Source organism: Choloepus didactylus, chromosome 19, assembly GCF_015220235.1.
Source record: "Choloepus didactylus isolate mChoDid1 chromosome 19, mChoDid1.pri, whole genome shotgun sequence".
NCBI lineage: Eukaryota > Metazoa > Chordata > Mammalia > Pilosa > Megalonychidae > Choloepus > Choloepus didactylus.
Window position 1 is genome coordinate 42,859,907 of NC_051325.1, and position 22,150 is coordinate 42,882,056.

Sequence of the window (22,150 nt, forward strand, 5' to 3'; positions counted from 1 at the left end):
AAAAGTATTACAAGGCATTCAAAATAAAAATCAAAACAAAACAAAAAGGCAACCAAAGATGGTTGGCTTGTTTCCACTGAGCCTCACCCTTGGCTTATGTTTCTGCTGGAGGTCAGGCCCTTTGGACCCCTGGGACCTTTGCCCTGTGAGCGTTGCCAGTCCAGCCCGTAGCCCATCCTGCCTGCGTGCGGTTTACCTTCCAGTCCCAGAGCTGGAAGAGACCAAAGGAAGAACTGATTGGACCAGAGCTCCCGAGGGTCTGGGCTAAAGCCAAACCCCCATCTTTTGTCTCCTGAGGATGGGACGTCCCTGAGGCAGGGGAGAAACAGGAGACCCAGGAGATAAACAGTCACTTCCCGAAGCCTGAGGATATCCTGATCTCCTTGTGAGAGCAGGCGTTTCCACACCGGACAGATGGAGACGGTGCCAGCCTTTCTCTGCCACCCTGCAACCCTCGTTTCCACCAGCCTTGCCTGTTGGTCTCCAGAGGTGCTGCATTTACATTTTCTTGTTCTTTCTCCTCCAAGATTGCCTCTTTTTGCTAGTGAGCTTATAACTTCTGGCCAGCTCTTTTTATTCCTTGGACACCCTGTAAATAAAATAGCGGGTGGTGGATAGGACGTTTTGCAGGTGGGGGAAATGAGGTTTAGAGAAGTATTAGTGGTTGTTCCAAACTCCTTCCTTCCACATTTGCGAGCCCATGGGGGTCACCAGTTGTCTGTAGAATCTGAAATTTTGTTGACATCATGTTGTCTAAGAATTGGTGAGAGCGAGAGGTATGATTTTAAGATCATCCATGGAGGAAAACTTCAACTAAGATTATCAAGGGCACAGTAGATCAGCAGTTATTAAACTTTTTTGGTTTTATGACTCCTGTCTACTCATAAATTGAGGACCCCAAAGAGCTTTTGTTTCCATGGATAATATTTATCAATATTTGCCATATTAAGAATTAATGCTGGAAAATTAAACCCATTGTGTTATTACACCTGTAACATATTTTTATGAAGTTAGGTTATAAAATAACATTCATATAACAACATGTAACATTTTTTGGAAGAAATAACTATTTTCCAAAAGGAAAAGAGTATTTAGTGAAAACAGTGGCATTATTTAAAAATTTTTCAAATATCTTTAATGTCTGACTTAGTAGGAGACAGCTAGATTCTCATATCTGCTTCTATATTTAATCTGTTGCGATGTCACACGTCATGTAGTTTTGGGTATCACTGTATACTTGTGAGATGAGAGTGGAAAAGTTAGTAACATGGTAATGTTATGAAAACAGTTTTGACCTTGTGGACCCTCTGAAAGGGTGGGTTCCCAAACCCCAACTTGGAAACCACTGTGAAAGTACGTTATATCCTCTGCTATCCTCCCAGTCCTGCCCCTCCCATCTTCTGAACAATTTGCATCCCATAATGAGCAGAACCAAAGAAGCCTGAGCAGAAGTGTCTGGTGTTCACATTTCTGAGGAGGTCATTTTTGGACGTGTTACCAGACCAAGGCTGTGGATTCTTTTGCCTGATGCGCTCAAATGACCAATTCCTGAGACACCGGTGTTTCAAAGACAGTTTTATTGCTAGGCGTGAAGCAGGAGAACACAGGGCCTGTCGGGCCAGAATCTGTGTCCTCGAACTGCAATAATTCTGATAGTTTCATAGTATCAAAAGATGGGCAGGTTTTAGAATAATGAGTACAGTTGCCACAGATGATGTAATTAGAGGTGATCTAATTATTGAGCATGTGCAGATTGGTTACATGCTTAGTCACAGAACGTATGTAAGAAAATGGTGGCCTTAATATGATGATGGACGTGATTTTTAATATTATAATGAGGTATAGGTGACTTGTGGGTTAAAGTCTAAGCTACTGCACGTGTCAGGCGGACCCATTTGGTTAGATCCAGCTTCAGTTTTCAAGATAACTTTGGACTTGCTGTGGGTGAGTTCTGGGCTGACCCAAGACCCTTCATTAATAAACATTTAGGGGCTGTCTTCAGATTTCTTCAGGCTTTAAAGTAAAAAACTGGATAAATGGGTACAAGTGAAGGTTAGTCACAAGGTTTTTACAATCACAAGGGCACAAGATAAAGGCTATACAGTCATTACCAGAGATCAAGGTAGCTGGATTACAGTTCAGGCTTCAGGTATTTCCCTCTGTCTACTCTAATACACCAGAAAGTAAAAAAGAATGTCTATATGATGATTCAGTAATCATGATCACTCCTTAAATCCTAACTTCTTGGTGACAGACGTTCTTCTGTCCCCAGCCTATCTAGCTCTGCAGCCCGCCCACTTCCCCATCATAGTCTAAGCCTGCCTGTGTCCCTTCTGGTTCCAGCACCCACATTCCAAAATCCTTAAAATCCACTGGCTTTATATAAGAAAGCAGGAAGGACGAGTTCATGTTAAGGCTGCTGTGGATGGAGAGGCAGATAAACAGCACTGTCCGATGGCGTTCTCTGCGCTGACGGAGATGTTCTGTATCTGTAGCTGTCCCATATGGTAGACACTAGACGTTCCTGCCTCTTGTGCACTTCAAATGTGGTTAGTGCCACTGAGGACTTCAATTTTTAATTTTATTTAATTTTAATTTAAATTTGAGTAGCTGCATGTAGCTACTGGAAGCTGCACTGGGCGCTACAGTAAGGATTTGCGCTTTTGTTCTAGGAGCCATGGGAAGCCTCAGAAGGGTTCTGAACCTGGGGTGGGGTGACATAAGGAGAGCCGAGTTCCCCGTCCTGACAAACATTTCCACCTGTTCTCTCGCCGCTGCAGGCCCCACCATGAGGCCCCAGGCCCTCAGGAGCCCCCGCGCGCCCCCGGCCCCCGGCGCCCCGTGCTAGCCCCGGCCCGGGCGTGGGGAGGCGGCGGCCATGGCCAGCCACGTGGACCTGCTGACGGAGCTGCAGCTGCTGGAGAAGGTGCCGACGCTGGAGCGGCTGCGGGCCGCCCAGAAGCGCCGCGCGCAGCAGCTGAAGAAGTGGGCCCAGTACGAGCAGGACTTGCAGCACCGCAAGCGCAAGCATGAGCGGAAGCGCAGCACGGGCGGCCGCCGCAAGAAGGTGTCCTTCGAGGCCAGCGTGGCCCTGCTGGAGGCCTCCCTGAGGAACGACGCCGAGGAAGGTAGGCCCCGTCCGCTCCTTCCGCGCTGGGCCGCAGCCTCGGCCTCGGGCGCCTTCCGGCTCCGGGTTCGGACCCCAGGCGCTGCCGGGTGGGGCCGCAGACCCTCCCCCAGGCCTGGGCAGCCCCGCGCCTTAGGAACCGGACGGCCCTGGGAAGGCTCTGCATTCGTCCTAGATGTATTTTGGAAGCAAGAATCCTAGCTTTTGGCTAATGGATGCTATAATAATTTTCCTTCCCTGCTGTAAACATTTACTGAAAACGGACAATGTGCTCATTAGTGTTCTGGATGCGGGGATGGAGTGGTGCCCTAGTCAGATATATGGTTTCTCCCCTCCCAGAGCTCAGCACTCGGAGGTTGTAGCTTTCTTAAGCCCCTCCTCTGTGCCAGCCCGGTGCATGGTGCTCTGTGTGAGCTGCTCACTGCAGACCTCATGGTATGGAGGGTTGGTTAAGGCAGAGGCTCTAAGGTCTACCTGGGTCTCACACTGGCTTTGCCAGTTACTCCCTATGTGACCCTGGAGTAGGCACATCACTTTGGCTCCCATGCCTTACCTTCCACATCTGTGAAATGGGTATAATAATAGTATCCACCTCAAGGGCTTGCTACAAACTTTAAGTTAGATAATATCTGTGAAGTTCATGGACATAGTCCCTCATAGTATGTGATTATTATATTGTTGCTATATTTTATTTCATTACATTTATATTATCAGGTGTCCATAAACTCTGGAAACATAGACAAATATATAATATGTTGTTGAGGACATTATCAGTGGATGAAGAGAATGAAGGAAAAGTATAAACACGTATACACACACAATCTGTTACCAGATTTATGGATACCCTCTAGTCGTTATATTTTATTTAATTATATTATGTTATGTATCCCATGATACAGGTATCGTGATACCCAAGAGGCATGTATGATAACACTCAGATGGGGAAACTGAGAGTCAGGTTTAGAACTTGACCAAGTTGGCAGAGCCAGGATCAGAATCCCTAGGATCCGAACTCTTGCCACTGTCCTCATGGCCTTTGGGTTTGCCTCCCGTTGTGAGAATAAATGGAGGGTCCATGATTTGGCCAAAGCCCACTTCCCCAAGCATGTTCTGAGGGGGTTACGCTTGCTCATTGCACAGCTGAGGTTTGTGCATGCATCCCATATTCTCCTCTTCAGCCTGTGTTCCATCCCTGCACATGCCAGTCCTTTCCGACTGTCCCTAATGGGGCCTAGCTATGTCTCCAGGGTCCCTCTGGCCTCCTGCCTCCACACACCCTCTAGATACCTGATGCTAAAGCAGTCAATAAAAGAACTAGGGGTGGTAGCACTCACAGCACGAGAGGGTGTTGGGTTTATGCATGTTGCTGTTCAGGTTCTATAACCCTCTTGGGAGCACAATTCCATTTCTCTCCTGGCTACAGAGAAACGAGTAGAGAGGCATCTCCATGACCACTGAGCTGGAAACGGCTCAGCCTAGAGCCTGGGGTGAGCAGCCCCCACAAAGAGGCAAGAAATCTCAGGTTCAGGGGACATGGCCCTGTGAGGCTCCTTCCCACGTGTGATTTGCCAAGTGACGTGGCAGCCCCATCCCACTCTGGGGGTGGCACATCATGATGTCTAATTTTTGTCGGGGGCGGCAATTCATCAGCTCTTCTTTTACCATAATCTTTTACTCCCTTCTTTCCTGACAACGCCCTGTTTCCCCTCCCTGAGGCTCTGAGCTGGCTGTGCTGCTTCAGATTCATCCACCTGGGGCTGGGGCCTTCCCTCCAGCCCCCTGCCCAGGTCCCACCTGTTGATGTGTGTCATGTACTTGTTAGAAAGAGCACTTGGAGTCCAAGGACCAATGGCCCCTCAGCCCTGCCATGTGACCTTGAGCACCTTGTTTCACCTTCTGGGTCCAGTGTCTTAATCTGTAAAATGGGATTTTGGATGTTTGCCCTCAAGGGAGTGTGGCAAGACTTATACATGATCCTGGCTGTGACAGCTCTTTGGAAAGTTACCCTCGACCCTGCACCAGTATGGTGATAATTTTCACACACTTTATGTATCTATCTATCTATAATTTTCACACACTTTATCTATCTACCTACCTACCTACCTACCTATGTATCTATCTATAAACAGATTTTGTTTAATCTTTTTAAGAATCCAAATAATACACAAAGAACAACACAATGAAAAATAGAACAACACAGAAGTGTACAGAGTATAGAGTCCCTCCTCACCCCACCTTCCTTCCTTCCTTCAGGGATTTTTATGGTGTTGGTTTGATGTGTTTCCTTCCAGGCATTTTTCTCATTTACCTACACACTTGGAGAGACCTAGAGCCAGGTTTCTATCTTTTTTTTCTCTCTCTCTTTTTCTTTTTCTTTGTTTCTTCTCATTTGTTTTCTTTAAATTTTTACCCAAGTGATGACATCATAGATGCATTCTTCTGCAGTTTTCTTTTTGACACCACCAATAGATCTTGGAGAATATCCATGCCTATCTACATGCAGAATGATAGCTCTGTGTCATTCTTTTTAACTGTTGCATGGCGTTCTGTAGTAGGAATTCACTGGAGTGTTCCGAACTGTTTTTGATGGGCATGTAGGTTTTTCCGTATTTTTGCTTTTGCCTCAGTGAGCCTTTTGGGCACAAATGCACATTTTTATCCAGAACAGATGTGGAAAAATGAAAGAGCTGGATAGAATGATATATGTATTAAATTTGCATGAGAGAAGAGTTGGGACCCTTGGACCTAGGGACACCAGGTGAGAGTGGAGGGGCCAGAGCCCTGTGCTCTGTGGCAGGCTGTGGGGTGGGGCGAGGAGTTGCCCTGGGTGGCCCACAGGTGGCTGGGTTTCGGGGGGGGTTGAGTGTGAGGCTGCCATCAGCCTGCCCGCCATCTTGCAGGCTGCACTCAGCTTCTTGGCAGCATGACAGAGCCGGCTGCTCCCAGATGGCTGGGAACGGCTTCTGCTTGCTCGAGAGCTGGTGTTTGGGAGGCTGCAGGGCGTTTGCTCACAGCGGGATAGGAGCGTGGGGCGGCTCACAGTGGCGCTGAGTCAGTCCCTCACCCCACCTCCCCACCTGCCTGGGGAATGTGAGTCGTTTCCAGAGAAAGGCAGCTCTGGGGAACTCACTGCATTTCCTTCTCTGGCTCCCCATCACTCTCAGGCTAATGCTCAGCCTCAGTGACCTTCTTTGACCTTGAACCTGCCTGAGCTTCACTCACTGCTCCCACTGCCCAACATCACCCCGGGCTCAGCTAACTCCAACTCCAGTCCTTGATGCTCTTTCATTGTGCCCTGTGACCTCTTACCTCCCCACCATGGCGCATACAGTTAGCTCCCTCTGTCTGGAATGCTTTTTCCTGACTAACTTTATACTCCTTCAGGAGTTTGCTCCATTGTGACCTCCTCCGGGAAGCTGTCTAGGAACCTATTCTGTACCCCCCTGGAACCGTTACTAGTTCAAGCAGTAACTCAACACCTGCCTGATGTTTGCAGAGAGGCAGTGTGGTGTTCATAGCTAGGAGCATGGATTCTGGAACCAGTCCTCCAGGGTTCAAAGCCCAGCTCTACCGTTTACTGGCTGTGCACCCTTGGAAAATTACTGAACTTCTCAGTGCCGTGGTCTCCCCATCTGCAAAAATGAGAATGATGATAATATACCTGCCTCCTGAAGTTGCTGGGGGGCTAAACTAAGTTGCTAAATGTTGAAGTGGTATGTTAAACTCTATGGAAGTGATAAAAGTTGTTACTCTACGTTATCTATGATTCCATATTTACATAATCTATTATTATTATCTATTATGATTATTTACTGAGTGCTTGCTCTGTGCCAGGCAGCTTGCTTTACATGCTTTTTCTCAGTGAATCCTCACAGCAGCCCTCTGAGGTAGAGATTCAAGCCCCGATTTAAAAAATAGCTTTATTGAGGTTTAATATATATATCATAAACCTTGCCCATTTTAAGTGTACAGTTCAATGATTTTTAGTAAATTTTCAGTGTCATGAAAACATCATGACAATCCAGTTTTAGAGCATTTCTATCACTCCCAAAAGAAATCCTGTACCTACTAGCACTCACACACCGCCTTCCCCCCTCCACTCCCAAACAACCACTAGTCTACTTCGGCCTCTAGGTTTGTCTTTTGGGGTCATTTTATACACATGGCACCATGCCACAGGTGACCTTTTGTGACTGGCTTCTTTGATGTCGCATGAGGCTTTTGGGGTGCATCCAGTTGTCGCATCTGTCAGTCCTTCATTCTTTCCATTTCCCTGTATATGCCATTGCATGGAGTTGCCAGTTGATGAATGTTAGAATTGTTTCTACTTTTTAGTTATTATGAATAATCCTTTCAAGAACATTTGTGCGCAAGTCTCTGTGTGGACATATGTTTTCATTTCTCTGGGATAGTTATTTAGAAGTAGAATTGCTGGATCATATGGTAAATTTATGTCTAACTTTTTAAGAAACTGCTAAAATGTTTTCCAAAAAGCATGCACCATTTTACATTCCCAAACCCCATTTTATTAATGAGGAAATTGGAGCCCAGAGAGGCCGCACTGCTTGCCTAGGTCTCACAAGTTTTAAGTGTCAGGCTAAGGATGCGAACCAGGACCGGCTGACCTCAGAGCCCGCACTTTGAACTACCAAGCTGTGCTGGCACCTCCTGTGCTTGCCTTTCCGTAGAAAATCAGGAGAACCACTCACCTGTGGTTCTGATTTGTGTTTCTTTGGGCCTTGTGGGTCCTGGTTTTCTTGCTGGCCTCTTGGGCCCTTGGTTTTGGGGACTCCTGCAAAAGCCCTTCATCCCTTCTTTCCAAGGCTATGTCAGGTTGGCTTCCCCTGGAACAACTGAGGCCAAGTGACCCTGTCAGACCTTCTGTTCTTCTCTTAGAATGTGTGAGGTTCTCTTCATGGAAACCTCATTCACATTCAAAAACTTTTTTGTGATTCCTCTGTGGTCTAAATTGACCTCTCTAGATGTTCCCATGGTAAAGGTTTTCAAACTTTTTTTAATTTTTTAAAGCAGTGGAACCTTTTCTTTAAATATAACAAACAGAAACCAGTATGTAAAACAGATCAAAGAGCTGTCCTAGCTAAGGTGGGCTGGGGGTGCTGGGCCCTCGTTCACTCGCCTCCCCCCAAAACCTCTCCCTGAGCCTTGCGGTGCCTCGGCAGACACCTGGGCTCACAGGACACAGCACAAACCACTGGCTCATCTAAGTGAAACACAGTTCTGACTTTCACTTTTGATGATTTTGAAAAGGGAAATTTCTTCTAATTATAAAAATAGTGCATCTTTGTTGTAGAAACATTTTAAAGCACTGAAGAACAGAAGCATTAAGCAGAAAGTAAAAGAATAAAATCACCCACACTCCCGATGAACAGCAACAACCATTGATAATATTTTGGTATTGTTATATCACTCAGAGTCTAGGTAGGAAACAAATAGCGCTCTCAAACAAGTATTTTGAGGGGACTTTAATAAAGTGGCAATTTACAAAGGATTTAGGACAGTGGTTCGCAAACTTGTTGGTCTCAGAATGCTTTTGTACTCTTAAATAAAACTGAGAAACCTTATGAGCTTGTGTTTAATTGGGTTATAATTATCAATATTTACCATATTAGAAATTAATATAAATAAATATTTATTCACTTAAAAACAATAAACCCATCACCTGTCGTACTAGTTATCTGTTGCTGCATGGCAGATTAGTTCAAACCTTGGCAGCTTAAAACAATAAGCATTTACTATCCCACCTGATTTCTATGGGTCAGGAATCCAGGAATGGCTCAGCTGGTTGCTGCTAGTCCAGAATCTTCCGGAAGGTTAGACCCGGGCTGGAGGACCCACTTCCAAGATGGCACCCCACGGGCTGTTGGCGGGAGGCCTCAGTTCCTCGCCTGTGAGTCTCTCCACTGGGCTGCTTGAGTGTCCTTATAACAGGCAGCTGGCTTCCTTCAGAGCAGGTGATCTGAGAGAGAGCAAGGAGGAAACTCCAGTGCCTTTTATGAGCAACCCTTGGACGTCCCATACCATAAACAGGGCCATATTCTGTTCATGAGAAGTGATTCCTTGAGTCCCGCCCATACCCACCGGAAGGGGAAGGAAGCTCCACCTCTCGAAGGGAGGAGCAACAAAGAATTTGAGGACATGTTCTGAAACCACCACACACATTAAAATAAATATTAAAAATTACCCTCCTTTCTAAAATAAAAAAATAGCAAAGAGAGCAGCATTATTTTATTATTTTGTAAGTCTTTGTAAAGCCTGGCTTAATAGAAGACAGCTGGATTCTCATATCTGCTTCTGCATTGAGTCTATTGTGATGTTATTTTGACTGAATTAAATGAAGGAAATCTTATCTCATACAGACATATAGTTGGAAAAGGGAGCAATATTTTAATCGCCTTTTCAGATGATTAGATATTCTTTGATACCCCATCCAATCTCAATAGGTATTAGTTCATTAAAGGTTAATTGCCATGTGGAATCCGAAAATATATATAATTTTAACTTTTTTTTTTACTCTGTTACGTTAAAGTCCATTGTTGTCTTGCATTTTGAATGACTTTTACCTGTGTGTGATTTTTTAACAGCATATATTAGTCTTTTGGAAAAATCTGGTTCCCAAAGTTATGCAGATCTTCCAAATGTTGATATATTTCCTTATACAATATAAAAAATAATTGTAATTTCATCACCAATATCACCAGAAAAGTCTTCAACCACTGGGGAAGCTGTAAGTTCATGGTGCAGAAACAAGTTTTCCAAAATTCTAATTTTCATGTGAAAGCTCAAATTGTATCATTAGCAACAAATACTGCCAGTTCTGAGAGGGTCCTTTTGTTCTTTTTAGAGAAAATGTGTGCTAAATGCTCAAGTCTGAATAACCATTGTTTGTTAGTCATTCTTTGAGTAAAAATGGTGAACTATGAAAGAAGGGGTTAGCTGAGCGCACAACTTAAACAATGGCAGGGGTGATGCAGATTGTGACACTGAGCACACTTCATGCATGCTTTCTCATTTTGTCACACAGAATATTAAAAAGATGCATACTGGAGGGTTGAGATTTAATAAAGTAAATACATTTTACTGCTTCATTAGGGGCACTTTTAAGTGAAACTGGCATTGATTTTTTTTTTTTTTTCATTGCACATGCAAAGCAGTGAAGGACACAGTGACCATAAGTGCAGTTAGTGCCACTGCATTGGTTCTGCCAAGGTGACAGCAGCTTTATCCACCATTGCTTTTGCACCGTCAGTGCAGATGTTGCCACAGTGGAAAAGGCAGATAACTATTATTTTATATTATTATGATTCCTTGAAGGAGACTTGAGAACCACACTGTGAGAACTGCTGGTTTAAGAGAACCAAGGAATGGTGCACTACCCTGGGATAAGCAAAGCTGGGGAGCTATTACCACCTCTAGGTCTGAAGGGAACAGGAAGGCAAGTCTTTGAGAGCTTGGAGAGGGCAGGCAGGAGCTGTGACTTCTACCTCATGCTCCTCCTGACCTCCAGTCTTTGATGCTTCCCATTACGAGACCCAACGAGAAAGCAGAGTGTAAGGATGTCTTTGATGTAGTCCAAGTGGGTTGGCTTCTCCAGGCAGGGAGAAGGGAGGAACTGGAGGGGCAGATGGTAATACCCAACCCAGTTGTCTGCGTTTCTTTGTATCTACGCACAAATGCAAAGTGAGTTTGTGTATATTTAAAAAAGAAAAGCAAACGACTATTATAATAAAATTCACTTGTCAATTCAACAAAATCAGACATTTATGTGCTTTGAAGAACATAAACAAAGGGATGGTGTAAAGAAGGACTGGGGGTGGAAAGCAACTGGGGGTGATCAGAGAGAGCATGCCTGAGGAGGTGACTTGAGCTGAGCCCTGAATGTGGAGAAAGAGACAGCCACCAGAAAATTTGGAGAAATGTGTAAGGGGCTTGTGATGGAAATGAGCTAGATGTGCTGGAGGATAGAAAGAAGATGGTGGGTGGGAGGTAGAGATCATGCTAACCTTTGAGGGCTGCACAAAGAAGTGTAAATTTAATCTGATTGGAATGAAAAGCCTCTGATGGGTTTCAAGAAGGGTATCGTAAGATGAGATACACATTTTGAAAAGCTTATCCTGGCTACTGAGTGGAAAATAGACAGTCAGGAACACAAGTGGGAGCAGGGAGGCCTCGTAAGAAGCTAGTGCAGTAGCCTAGGTGGGAGTCTGCGGTGTTGGCAGTGCAGATGGAGAAGTGAGGAGGAAGAGCCAACAGGGAAGGACTCGTGATGACTGGAGGGTTTTGGGCTGGAGCACATAGGTGGATGGTGATGACAAATTTTGAGATTGGGGAGGTTAGGGTAGGAGAGATTTGGAGAGAATGATGATATGCCTTTTCGACATCATCTTCGGGAGGCAGGTGAATATGTATGTCTGGAGCTCGGGGGAGATGGCATGGGTGGATATAAAAATTTGGGATTTTCAGCATATAAAAGCAGTCTGTTTAATGCCAAAGACTGTATGAGATCATGTAGGAAGCAAGGGTAGGTAGAGCCAAAAGGTGGCCCAACGGAAAGCCCTGGAACACTCCAATAGTTAGTTGTTGAGCCAAGAGGATGATGGCAGAGGAGACCATCTCCCAAGGTGGTAGAAAGAAAACCAGGAATGTGTGGTTTGTAGAAGGAAAGACTGTCAGCTGCTGAGAGGTTAAATACTTTATCTTATCTTTATATAGTCTTTGGAAAAGAGCGTCATATGCCACTATCTGTATGTACCAGAATTTATGTGACCACTCCCCTATTACTGGGTTTTGAAGTTGTTGCCAAGTTGTGCTACTATAAATTATTCCATGGTGAATGTCTTTGAATAAATGATCAAATAAAAACATTTGACTGCGGTTTTGATTGTTTACTTAGGGTAGAGGCCTAGAGGTTCATTGGATTTGAGGATATAAATCTCTACAGGGTTTGGATACAAACTGCTAATTTGGTTACCAGAAAGGGTGTGTTAGTTTATACCCTCAGCAGCAGTGTGCACCCCTAGGCCCGCCTTACCATTGCCTTCCATGTCAGTGCTGGATGATACCACTGAAAACTGATATATCTGGTATATGGAAAATAGTCCCATTGTCTTAATTTGCATATCATTTACCTGTTAATAAGATTGAATGCTACAGCCAAGAGGGACACTTTGAAGAATGCATAGAAGCTGAGAGAGTAACTGCAGATGAGAGACAGTTTGAAGACAGCCTTTGAAAGCAGACTTGTGCTCTGGAGAAGCTAAGAGAGGACAAATGCCCCAAGAGCAGCTGAGAGTGACAGTTTGGAGAGAAGCTGCAGCCTAGAGAGGAACATCCTGGGAGAAAGCCATTTTGAAACCAGAACTCCGGAGCAGACGCCAGCCATGTGCCTTCCCAGTTAACAGAGGTTTTCTGGACGCTATTGGCCATCCTCCAGTGAAGGTACCCTATTGTTGATGTGTTACCTTGGACACTTTATGGCCTTAAAACTGTAACTGTGTAACCAAATAAACCCCTTTATAAAAGCCAAAAAAAAAAAAAAAATTGAATGCTTACTCATAAGTTTACTGGTAGGTCATATCTCTCTCTGACTTGTCTATTTTTTGTCCATGTTTTCTATTCGTAGGTTCCTTTTTCCTATTGATTTCAGTGATCGTGTGTGTGTGTGCTTGTGTGTGAGAGAAAGAGAGAGGGAAAAGAACAGAGAGAGAATAAAAATGGAGGGAGAGATTTCAACCTTTTGTTGTCATGTATGATGAAAATATTTTCTGCAGCTGTGTGTGCATTGTGTTTGCGTGGGTGTGGGTGTATTTGCTTTGATATTTTGTTCATAGTAGAGTTTTTTTTTTAAATGCCTTGGAATTCTTAATGTTTATGTAGTCAAACTTAATGATATTTTCTTTTTTTCCCATTACTTTGTTGTTTGCTTTTGTTTCTCTAAAACAGGGGTTAGAAAACTAAGGTTTACAGGCCAAATCTGCCCACCACCTGTTTTTGTAAATAAAGTTTTATTGGAACACAGCCACATCCATTCATATATGTCTGTGGCTGCTTTCTTGCTACAACCACAGTAGTTGTAGCAGCAGAAACACATGGCCTGCAAAGCTGAAAATATTTACTATCTGGTCCTTTACGGAAAAAGTTTGCTGACCCTTACTCTAAAGTGTTTTCTTATCTAGCAGTGTGGAAGATGTATATTAACCTATATTTTCTCCTAGGTTTTCATGGCCTTATTTAAGTAAATTAAATAAGTAATCCATCTGGAATTCATTTTAATGTAAGGTAATAAGTGAAAACCTATTATCTCTATTTTGTTTCTAATTGTCCCACCATCCTTCCCTTCCCCATGAGTTTGCGATGCCACCCTCATACTCTAAAGTCTCATCCATGAAGAAGATTCATTTTCCAAGCTGTCTATTCTGTTTTAACAATCTGTTTTTGTGTCACTTACAGACTGTGATGCTTGTAGCATTATATTGTGGCTTAATTTGTGAGAGAACAAATCCCTCCTCATATTGTTCTTCTTTTTCAAAATGTTCTTGATAGCTTTCACCTATTCACATAACATTTAGGACTATTTGGTCAAGTTTTCCCCATAAAAACTCAAAACTAAATTCCTCAAAATTGATTAGTATTATAAAACCCAATAAATTAAGAGTCAAGGCCAAGACAGAAGAAGATGGCAGCACAGAGATGAGAGGAAGTTAGTTAGTCCCCCCTGGAACAACTAATAAACAATCAGGAACAACTAGAAAATCATCTAGAATAACTGCTGGGGGACAACTGTGACTGTCCACACATCGTGCACCAACCTGGATTGGGAGGAATGCCTGAGATTGCAGCACAGAATCTGTGAGTAGAAACTGTGGACCCAAGCTGGGAGCCCCCTCCCCCCACAGCCGCCCAAAATGCAAAGCCTTGCTGTGATAGAGAGCAGAACTCTCTGAACAAGTGAGTATACCTCAGTCCAGCTCCAACTAGGGTTTTAATTGGCAAACATGGACTGCTCAATGCAAGCTGCAAATCCCCACAAGCAGACAGAGGCTTTTAGTGATGACTGATCTTGAAGAGCCAGTGGACTTCTCTGTCTTTGGAGGGGGAGCCCAGAGGACTGGGTGCTGTCTCTGGCCAATGGGTAAAACTGGGGGCCATGGACTGGCCCTGAAGGGGGGCTTTCTGCCCCTTTTTCTCTCTCTCAGCCTGAGCGGCTCACTGGAGAAAGCCTCAGCCATTTTCAGTTTGCAGCACCCTGACCCAGACAAGGGTGTAGATAGCAGAGTCAGAGAGACAAAGAACCTATTCAATACAAATGAAAACTCCCTATAGGGTATATCTTCCCTAAGAGGAAAGAGGTGGTGCCCAGCTCTACTACCCGCCTTCCATTCAGAACCAGACTCCAGAGCCTGGGGAAAAACAGCCAAAACAGAAACTAAGGAGGCCACACCTCCTTACACCAGTCAGGAGCTACGGGCTGACAGGCACCACCTGCTGGAAAGGTTGGGAAAAGCATAGCAGCTTGAGGCCTCACAGGGTGTGTCAATCTCCTAAGTCACGACTTCAGGGAAACCTGATATTGAATATTTACTCCTTCTGGGACCTGAGCCCGTTCTGGTCTGGGAAAACCTAATTGGGGTAATCAAGGAAACCAGATGCTTAGACAACAGAAAACTACAACCTACACTGAGAAAAGCAAAGTTATGGCCCAGTCAAAGGAACATACTTACACTTCAGGAATTGAGATACAGGAATTGAAACAACTAATTCTAAATCAATTCAAAAAGTTTAGGGAAGATATGGCAAAAGAGATGAAGTCTATAAAGAAAACACTGGGTGAACATAAGGTAGAAATCAAAAGTTTGAAAAAACAACTGGCAGAATCTATGGAAATGAAAGGCACAACACAAGAGATGAAAAACACAATGAAGACGTACAACAGCAGATCTCAAGAGGCAGAAGAAAACACTCAGGAACCGGAGAACAAGACACCTGGAATCCTACACACAAAAGAACAGATAGAGAAAAAAATGGAAAAATATGAGCAATGTCTCAGGGAATTGAATAACAACATGAAACACATGAATGTACATGTCATGGGTGTCCCAAAGGAGAAGAGAAGGGAAAAGGGGCAGAAGCAATAATAGAGGAAATAATCAATGAAAATTTCCCATCTCTTTTGAAAGACACAAAATTACAGATCCAAGAAGTGCAGCGTACCCCAAACAGAATAGATCTGAATAGGCCTACATCAAGACACTTAATAATCATATCAAACATCAAAGACAAAGAGAATCCTGAAAGCAGCAAGAGAAAAGTGATCCATCACATACAAATGAAGCTTGAAAAGACTATGTGTGGATTTCTCAGCAGAAACCATGGAGGCAAGAAGGAAGTGGTGTGATATATTTAAGATACTGGAAGAGAAAAACCACCAACCAAGAATCCTATATCCGGCAAAACTGTCCTTCAAATATGAGGGAGAGTTTAAAATATTCTCTGACAAACAGACAATGACAGAGTTTGTGAACAAGATACCTGCTCTACAGGAAATACTAAAGGGAACACTACAGACAGATAGGAAAAAAACAGAAGTGAGAGGTTTGGAACACAATTTTGGGTGATGGTAGCACAGCAATGTAAGTACACTGAACAAAGATGACTGTGAGTATGGTTGAAAGAGGAAGGTTAGGAACATGTGGGACACCAGAAGGAAAGAGGAATGATAAAGACTGAGACTGTATAACTCAGTGAAACCTAGAGTGCTCAAGAATTGTGATAAAATGTACAAATATGTTATTTTCATGAGGGAGAACAAATGAATGTCAACCTTGCAAGGTGTTAAAAATAGGGTGGTATTGGGGAAAAAATACAATCAATGCAAACTAGAGACTGTAGTTAACAGAAGCATTGTATTATGTTTCCTTTAATGTAACAAAGGCAATATACCAAAGCTAAATGCCTTTAAGAGAGGGACATAAGAGAGGGGAATGTGTTTAATGCTATCTTTCCTTTTGTTGCTTCCTAGCTGTCATGTTTGTTTTTGTTTGTTTTTTTCCTCTTTCTTTTTTCTTTTTTCTTTTTCTTTTGTCTCTCTACCTTCTTTGACTCTTCCTCCTGCTTTGTGGAAGAAATAGATAATGGTGAGGGTGGTGAATACGTAAATACGTGATTATACAGGGAACCATCGATTGTTTATTTAGGATGGAATGTATGGTGTGTGAACAAAACCATCTTAAAAAAATCGGTTGAGGAAGAAACCTTGAGGGCACTATATTGAGGGAAATAAGTCAGACACATAAGGACAAATATTTCAGGGTCTCACTGATATGAACTAATTATAATATGTAAACTCATAGAAATGAAATACAGGTTACCAGGAGATAGAATGAGGCTAAAGAATGGTGAGTGGTTGCTTACTATGAGCAGAATGGTCAACTAGGTTGAACTTAAATGTTTGGAAATGAACAGAGGTGATGGTAGCATGTTGTATGAATAACTAACAGTGCTGAATGGTGCATGAATGTGGTGGAAAGGGGAAGCTCAGAGTCATATATGTCACCAGAAGGAAAGTTGGAGGTCAAAAGATGGGAATGTATGAAACAGTGAATCTTGTGGTGGACAATGTCCATGATTAACTGTACAAATATTAGAAATCGCTTCCATGAACTAGAACAAATGTATGACACTGTAACTAGAAGTTAATAATAGAGAGGTATGTAGGGAAAAAATATACCTATTGCAAACAATGTACTACAGTTAGTAGTATTTTAACATTCTTTCATCAACAGTAACAAATGTACTATGCCAATACTATGAGTCAACAATGGAGGGGGGTGGTTAGGGGTATGGGAGGATTTGAGTTTCCCTTTTTTGTCTTTATTTCTTTTCTGGAGTAATGAAAATGTTCTAAAAATTGAAAAAAAATTGTGTTGATGGATGCACAGCTGTATAATGGTACTGGAGGCAATTGATTGTACACTTTGGATCTTTGGATAATTGTATGGTATGTGAACAATCTCAATTAAAAAAAAAAAGAGTCAAGGCCAACACAAACAAACAAACAAAAACAAAACTAATAAATTAATTTGGGCAAAACTGACATCTTTTTCATAATGAGTTTTTCCAAGCAGGCAAATGTTACACTGTCTCTATTGGACAAGTGTTCTTTTATGTCCTTTGGGAAAGCTGTGATTTTTCCCCCGTAGCAGTCTTTTTTTTTTTTTTCTTGTACAGGGAGGCTTTTGGTTGTTGTATATTAATATTATATCTAGCCACTTTACCAAACCCTCCTTAGTCTGTTTTTCAATAGGTTCTTTTATAGTTTTCTATGTAGAAAATAACATTATTTGTAAATGATAAGGTTGTCTGAACATTCCAGTGATTCATAGAACCTGAGGGTACTAGTTCTCTCCATATCCTAACCCCTCACCCATAATCTCTTCTCTCCAAGCTAACTATTCCTATTCTTTTTTTACCGTTTTACCATTCCTTCATGAGATGTGGCTTTGAGATTTGTGAACATGCTCTACTTTTTCTGTATCCTTCCCAAAGTGTGATCTGGCTCACCCTGGGGTGATTGGAACTGTCACCTTCCTCATCCTAGTTGAGTTCATCTATTAGCACAGCCTAAGTTTCCATCAACTTTTGGGGTATCCACTGTTGACTCATAATAAGCTTATAAGAAACTAAAATCCTCAAGTCAATTTCACATTAGTAAAGCTACATCTTTCCCATCCTGTCCTTCTGCAATTGAGTCTTACAAAACTACTTGTTGAAGTTTACTCTTCACACAGAAAAGGATGTAATTTGTTGCATTTTCATTTGTTGAAAGCATCCACACAAATCAAGAGACAAATATTACCACTACCCCAGAAGTCTTCCTGCAGACACCATTGATTTTTAACTCTTGTTGGGTTTTGAGCCCAATATCCACCTGCCCAAATAATTTTGGGTTTTTGAGTGATAAGTTAGGACTTTGGGTTGCAAGTGACAGAAATCCAGTTCAAACTAAGAGGCAAAATAGAGAATCCATTGATTCCTGTAGAAGAAGAGTTTAAGGGTATCACAGCTTCTGGCACATGTGGATCCAGGAAAATCTCTGCACAGATGACTATCAGCGGCTTGAAGTGTATATTCTATACTTTTGGAAACCCCAATAGAAAGAATTTCTCTTCCCAACAGTGTCCCAGATTCAAAAAGTCCCCAAATTGAATCTCATTGTCCAAGCTGGGTTATATATCTGTCTCTGAGCCAATCATAGTGACTGGAGTGGGGAGGCAAAGCTGTGATTGGTCCAGTCTGAGTCATATGCCCACCTCTGTAGTCAGTTCTTCCCAAAACACATGGATTGACACTTGGGAATGTATTGTACCTAAGGAGAATTGGATTGCTGTTACCAGAAGGAGAGAAATCAGATGCTGGCTAGTCAGAATTGAATATGTCTACCTCAGAATATTCATCAACAAGTTCTACTCCATGTCATTCATAAATGCAATGAGCATTTGCCTTTCGGAACAGTATTGACTAATAGAACTTTTTGAGATGATGAAAATATGCTGTCCCATACAGTAGCTGCTAGCCACATGTGGCTATTGAGCACTTGAAATGGGGCCAAAATGGCTGAGGAACTGAAGTTTGATTTATTTAATTTAAAGTAATTTGAATCTAAATAGTCAAATGTGGCTAGGCTAGAGACTACTGTACCTGACAACACAGTCTTAGACCATTATCCAAGTCCGTGATAAAAAATGGTGCACAGATTATTGCCAAAGACAGAGCCTTGGGTCACACCCCTAGGAACCCCTTTCCTGTTAATATGTCAAAGTCAGTCATTAGCCATTGGGGATAGTTGTTCAACTGAAATGAAACCGCTTAACTGTACTGTCGTTTGCAGTTGGTATGTGGGAACAATAGCAAGAATCTTTGCTACAAAAAAAAAAGAGCCTTCCTTTCCTACAGAAACTTGGAAAGAGATTTCTTGCTGAGGGTAAATTACAGCAAAACAGAATGGCTCAGAGCAGAAATCTGAGCACAGATATTCATGGGACTCAGCCTGGATAGCACCAGGCTGGGCCCTGGGGGTTCAGTCGTGAATAAGATAGACTGACTCCTGCTGTCCTGTTGTTCATACTCTAGCAAAGTACATTGAAGACAGCAAAGTATGAACATGCTTAAAAGTGGATAGCATTATTATAAAGAGGGCCTGGTCAAGAACAGATGCCTAGAAAAAGACTAGGAGAACATTTATGAGCAATGCTATTTAAACCCTGCCCAAGGGAAAGGACAATGTGACCAACAGCTTTAAGATTACCATCCCGTTGCTAAGGACAATCTGTGGAAGAAGGAGACTTCAATCCATCTTGGTGTAATGCCATTAAACATGATGATTATGTACCTCCTTTCCAGCCAGGTCTTCCTACAGACATGAAATGAGCTGACCATGCTTAAATGAATTTCTGGCATGCAAGGCAATTCTCTTTCTCTTGTAAAACTGGAGTTGTTTTATGCAGCAGTTTGGACAGTAGGAGACCAGTCTTGGTAGAAGACGTCCCTCTTGATGGACTGGCCAACCATTGTTAATTGCCAAGGTGGTGCCATCCTGAGGGGTTTGGGGGATTCAGCCAACTGGAACTCTCCTGGAACCTCCCCAGACTCAAACCACCGTAACACCCAACCACCATTTCTTCAGGGTATCCATAAGTAGATTTGATGGGCGACTTGTCAAATGCTCATCGGAGTCCAGACAGATTTCCCAATCTTTGACATTTCTCAGGCTAGTCACTCTGTTGATAAGACGGATGAGGTATCTTTGGTATGCCTTGTTCTTGCTTGGCTTCTAGGGACTACTATTTCCTTTCTAATGGAGTAGAAAACAGTATTTCTTTCAAAAAAGGGAAACTCAGAGGCTCTTCAAATGCACTAACCCTAAAACTCTCAACCATCACACAAGCCAAAGTCATCAAAGAACCTTGTGGAGGAAGGCTGGGGTTTAGAAAACAGAAGCATTTTCCAGAATCTGCTCAGAATATTGCATTGTTCAGCACAGCCATGCCATGTACCAACAAACAGAACTGGTCCCACCACCCCATTCTCTGTCCACCATAGTGGGCTGCATCCAGAGCAGAGGTGAAAATTGAGAAAGGAGGAAAATGAAATCCTAAACCTGCTAGGAGGAGAGAGAGAAACGATATCTTTCTCATTTACACAGGCAAAGCTAAAGTGAACCCCAAATCTTTGTGGAGTCAGGGTTCCCTTTCCTTCAAGAGAAACCCTAGAACACAGGCATTTTGGCTTAAGGATCCCAAATTCCCTGGACCCCACAAAGGTAGTACTGGCAGTCCTCCAGCTGAATCAACATCCAGAGCCATGCTGTCTCAGTTGCCTACTGCTTCCCAACAACCCCCCTAAAACACTTAGAGGCTTAAATAGCAATTTATTATTTCTCACGATTCTGTGGATTGACTGGGCAGTTCTGCTCATCTTTCCTAGGCTCGCTCATGAGGCTGCAAGTCAGCTGATGGGTCGGCCAGGGTCTGGGCTCAGCTGGGATGGCTGGACCTCTTTCCACGTGGTCTTTCATAGAAGGCTTTTTGCAGAATGATGGTCTCAGGGTTGTAAGAAGGCAAGCTCCAAGCATTTATGAGACCTCTGCTTGCATCACATTTGCTGGTGTCCCCTTTGCCAATTGAGTCACATGACCAAGCTCAGCGTCAGTGTGGGAGGGTTCTACACTAGGACAGGATACGGGAAGGCTTGGTTCATAGGGGGCCATTATTGTTACAATCTGCCACACATTCTAGACTTTGCTTTGCTTTAGATTGGAATTGTATCAACCCAATGTGATAACTCTGGATATGTCATGTTGATCAAATGCTGTGATTGGTTGTTGATGTCTCTGGAATGTCTGGGATATTTGGATGGACCAAACACTGTTATCAGATCCCCCTGTTTGGACGACCGGACCCTGAGCCGAGTGCGCCCAGTATGTGATTGGCATCAACTCTAAAACCGCCTGGCCATCAGAATTCAGTGCTGGGGAATGGTGCTAATGCTGATTTAATTTTACTGCTTATTGGATGCACAGCCATGACAGTGATTTATGTGATTTCATAATATTATGTTGAACCTTCAGTAATTGGGGTTAAAGTCTCGATCAATGTTGAAACAGAAACAGGAACAGAAAAATAATCATCAGTCAGATGGAACGAATTATTAATTGACAAATGCAATGTGCTCAGTGATGAAATCTTTCAAAATGTGGATGGCATGGGAGGAAAGGAATCAAAAGGCATCCTCAGTGGATAGTTAGGAAGCTTTACAGAGAGGCAGTAGACCCTGCAGGTTAAGAACCTGGAGTTAGACAAGACTAAATTTTAATCTCCATTTTGTGACCTCGGGTGAGTTACTTAATCTCTTTGCAACTCAGATTCCTCATCTATAAAGTGGGAAAAATAATTGGGGGGGGGGAGCGTGGAGATTCATATAGACAAAGAAAGAACAGTGAACATAGTCAATGTAGCTACAACTATCGTCTGCCACTATTATCTCTTCCTTTTTATTTCTCATCCATATCTACTCTAGCCACACTGCCATAACCACACCATTTTCTCCATCTCCACTTACTCAGTGATACCTCCTATAACTCATTCACATAGGAGTATTCCAGGAATAGTCATTTACACTTTAGTCTGAAAGAAGAAACAAACTTTGTATGGCTGTTTTCATTGTAAGCCTGTGTGAATGAAAGGCTTTGGTCAACCCACATAATCTAAGGCTTAGATACCTGCTGACATTAGGGAGCCCTTTTAGAGTCCCCTGAAATAAAAGTCAGCAGTTACCCCCTGAAGGATGTCTACTCCTGTCAGACTATTGACTGAGACAGGTGTCTAGGACTTCCTGTGCTCATGTGCCATCTCTCAAGATGGCCATGAATATCTCCTTTGTTTGACTTGAGCTATTTGGATGTCTAAACTCATCTATAATTACAAAGACTCTTTGGAGGGACCCTAATTA

At 42.9% G+C, this 22,150-nt stretch overlaps 1 protein-coding gene across 4 annotated transcripts in view; it reads left to right on the forward strand.

Annotated features, from left to right (window-relative positions):
* Positions 1 to 22,150, forward strand: part of PPP1R16B (protein phosphatase 1 regulatory subunit 16B) — a 97,906-nt gene that overhangs the window by 22,492 nt on the left and 53,264 nt on the right. For 2 of the 4 annotated variants that reach the window (XM_037812315.1, XM_037812313.1), the window contains exon 2: positions 2,781 to 3,128. In XM_037812315.1, the coding sequence (XP_037668243.1) occupies positions 2,879 to 3,128 (250 nt within the window). In that variant the 5' untranslated portion in view covers positions 2,781 to 2,878. Of the gene's footprint in view, positions 1 to 350; positions 490 to 2,780; positions 3,129 to 22,150 lie in introns of those variants that run through there. The other 2 variants (XM_037812314.1, XM_037812316.1) reach the window with 2 other exon arrangements.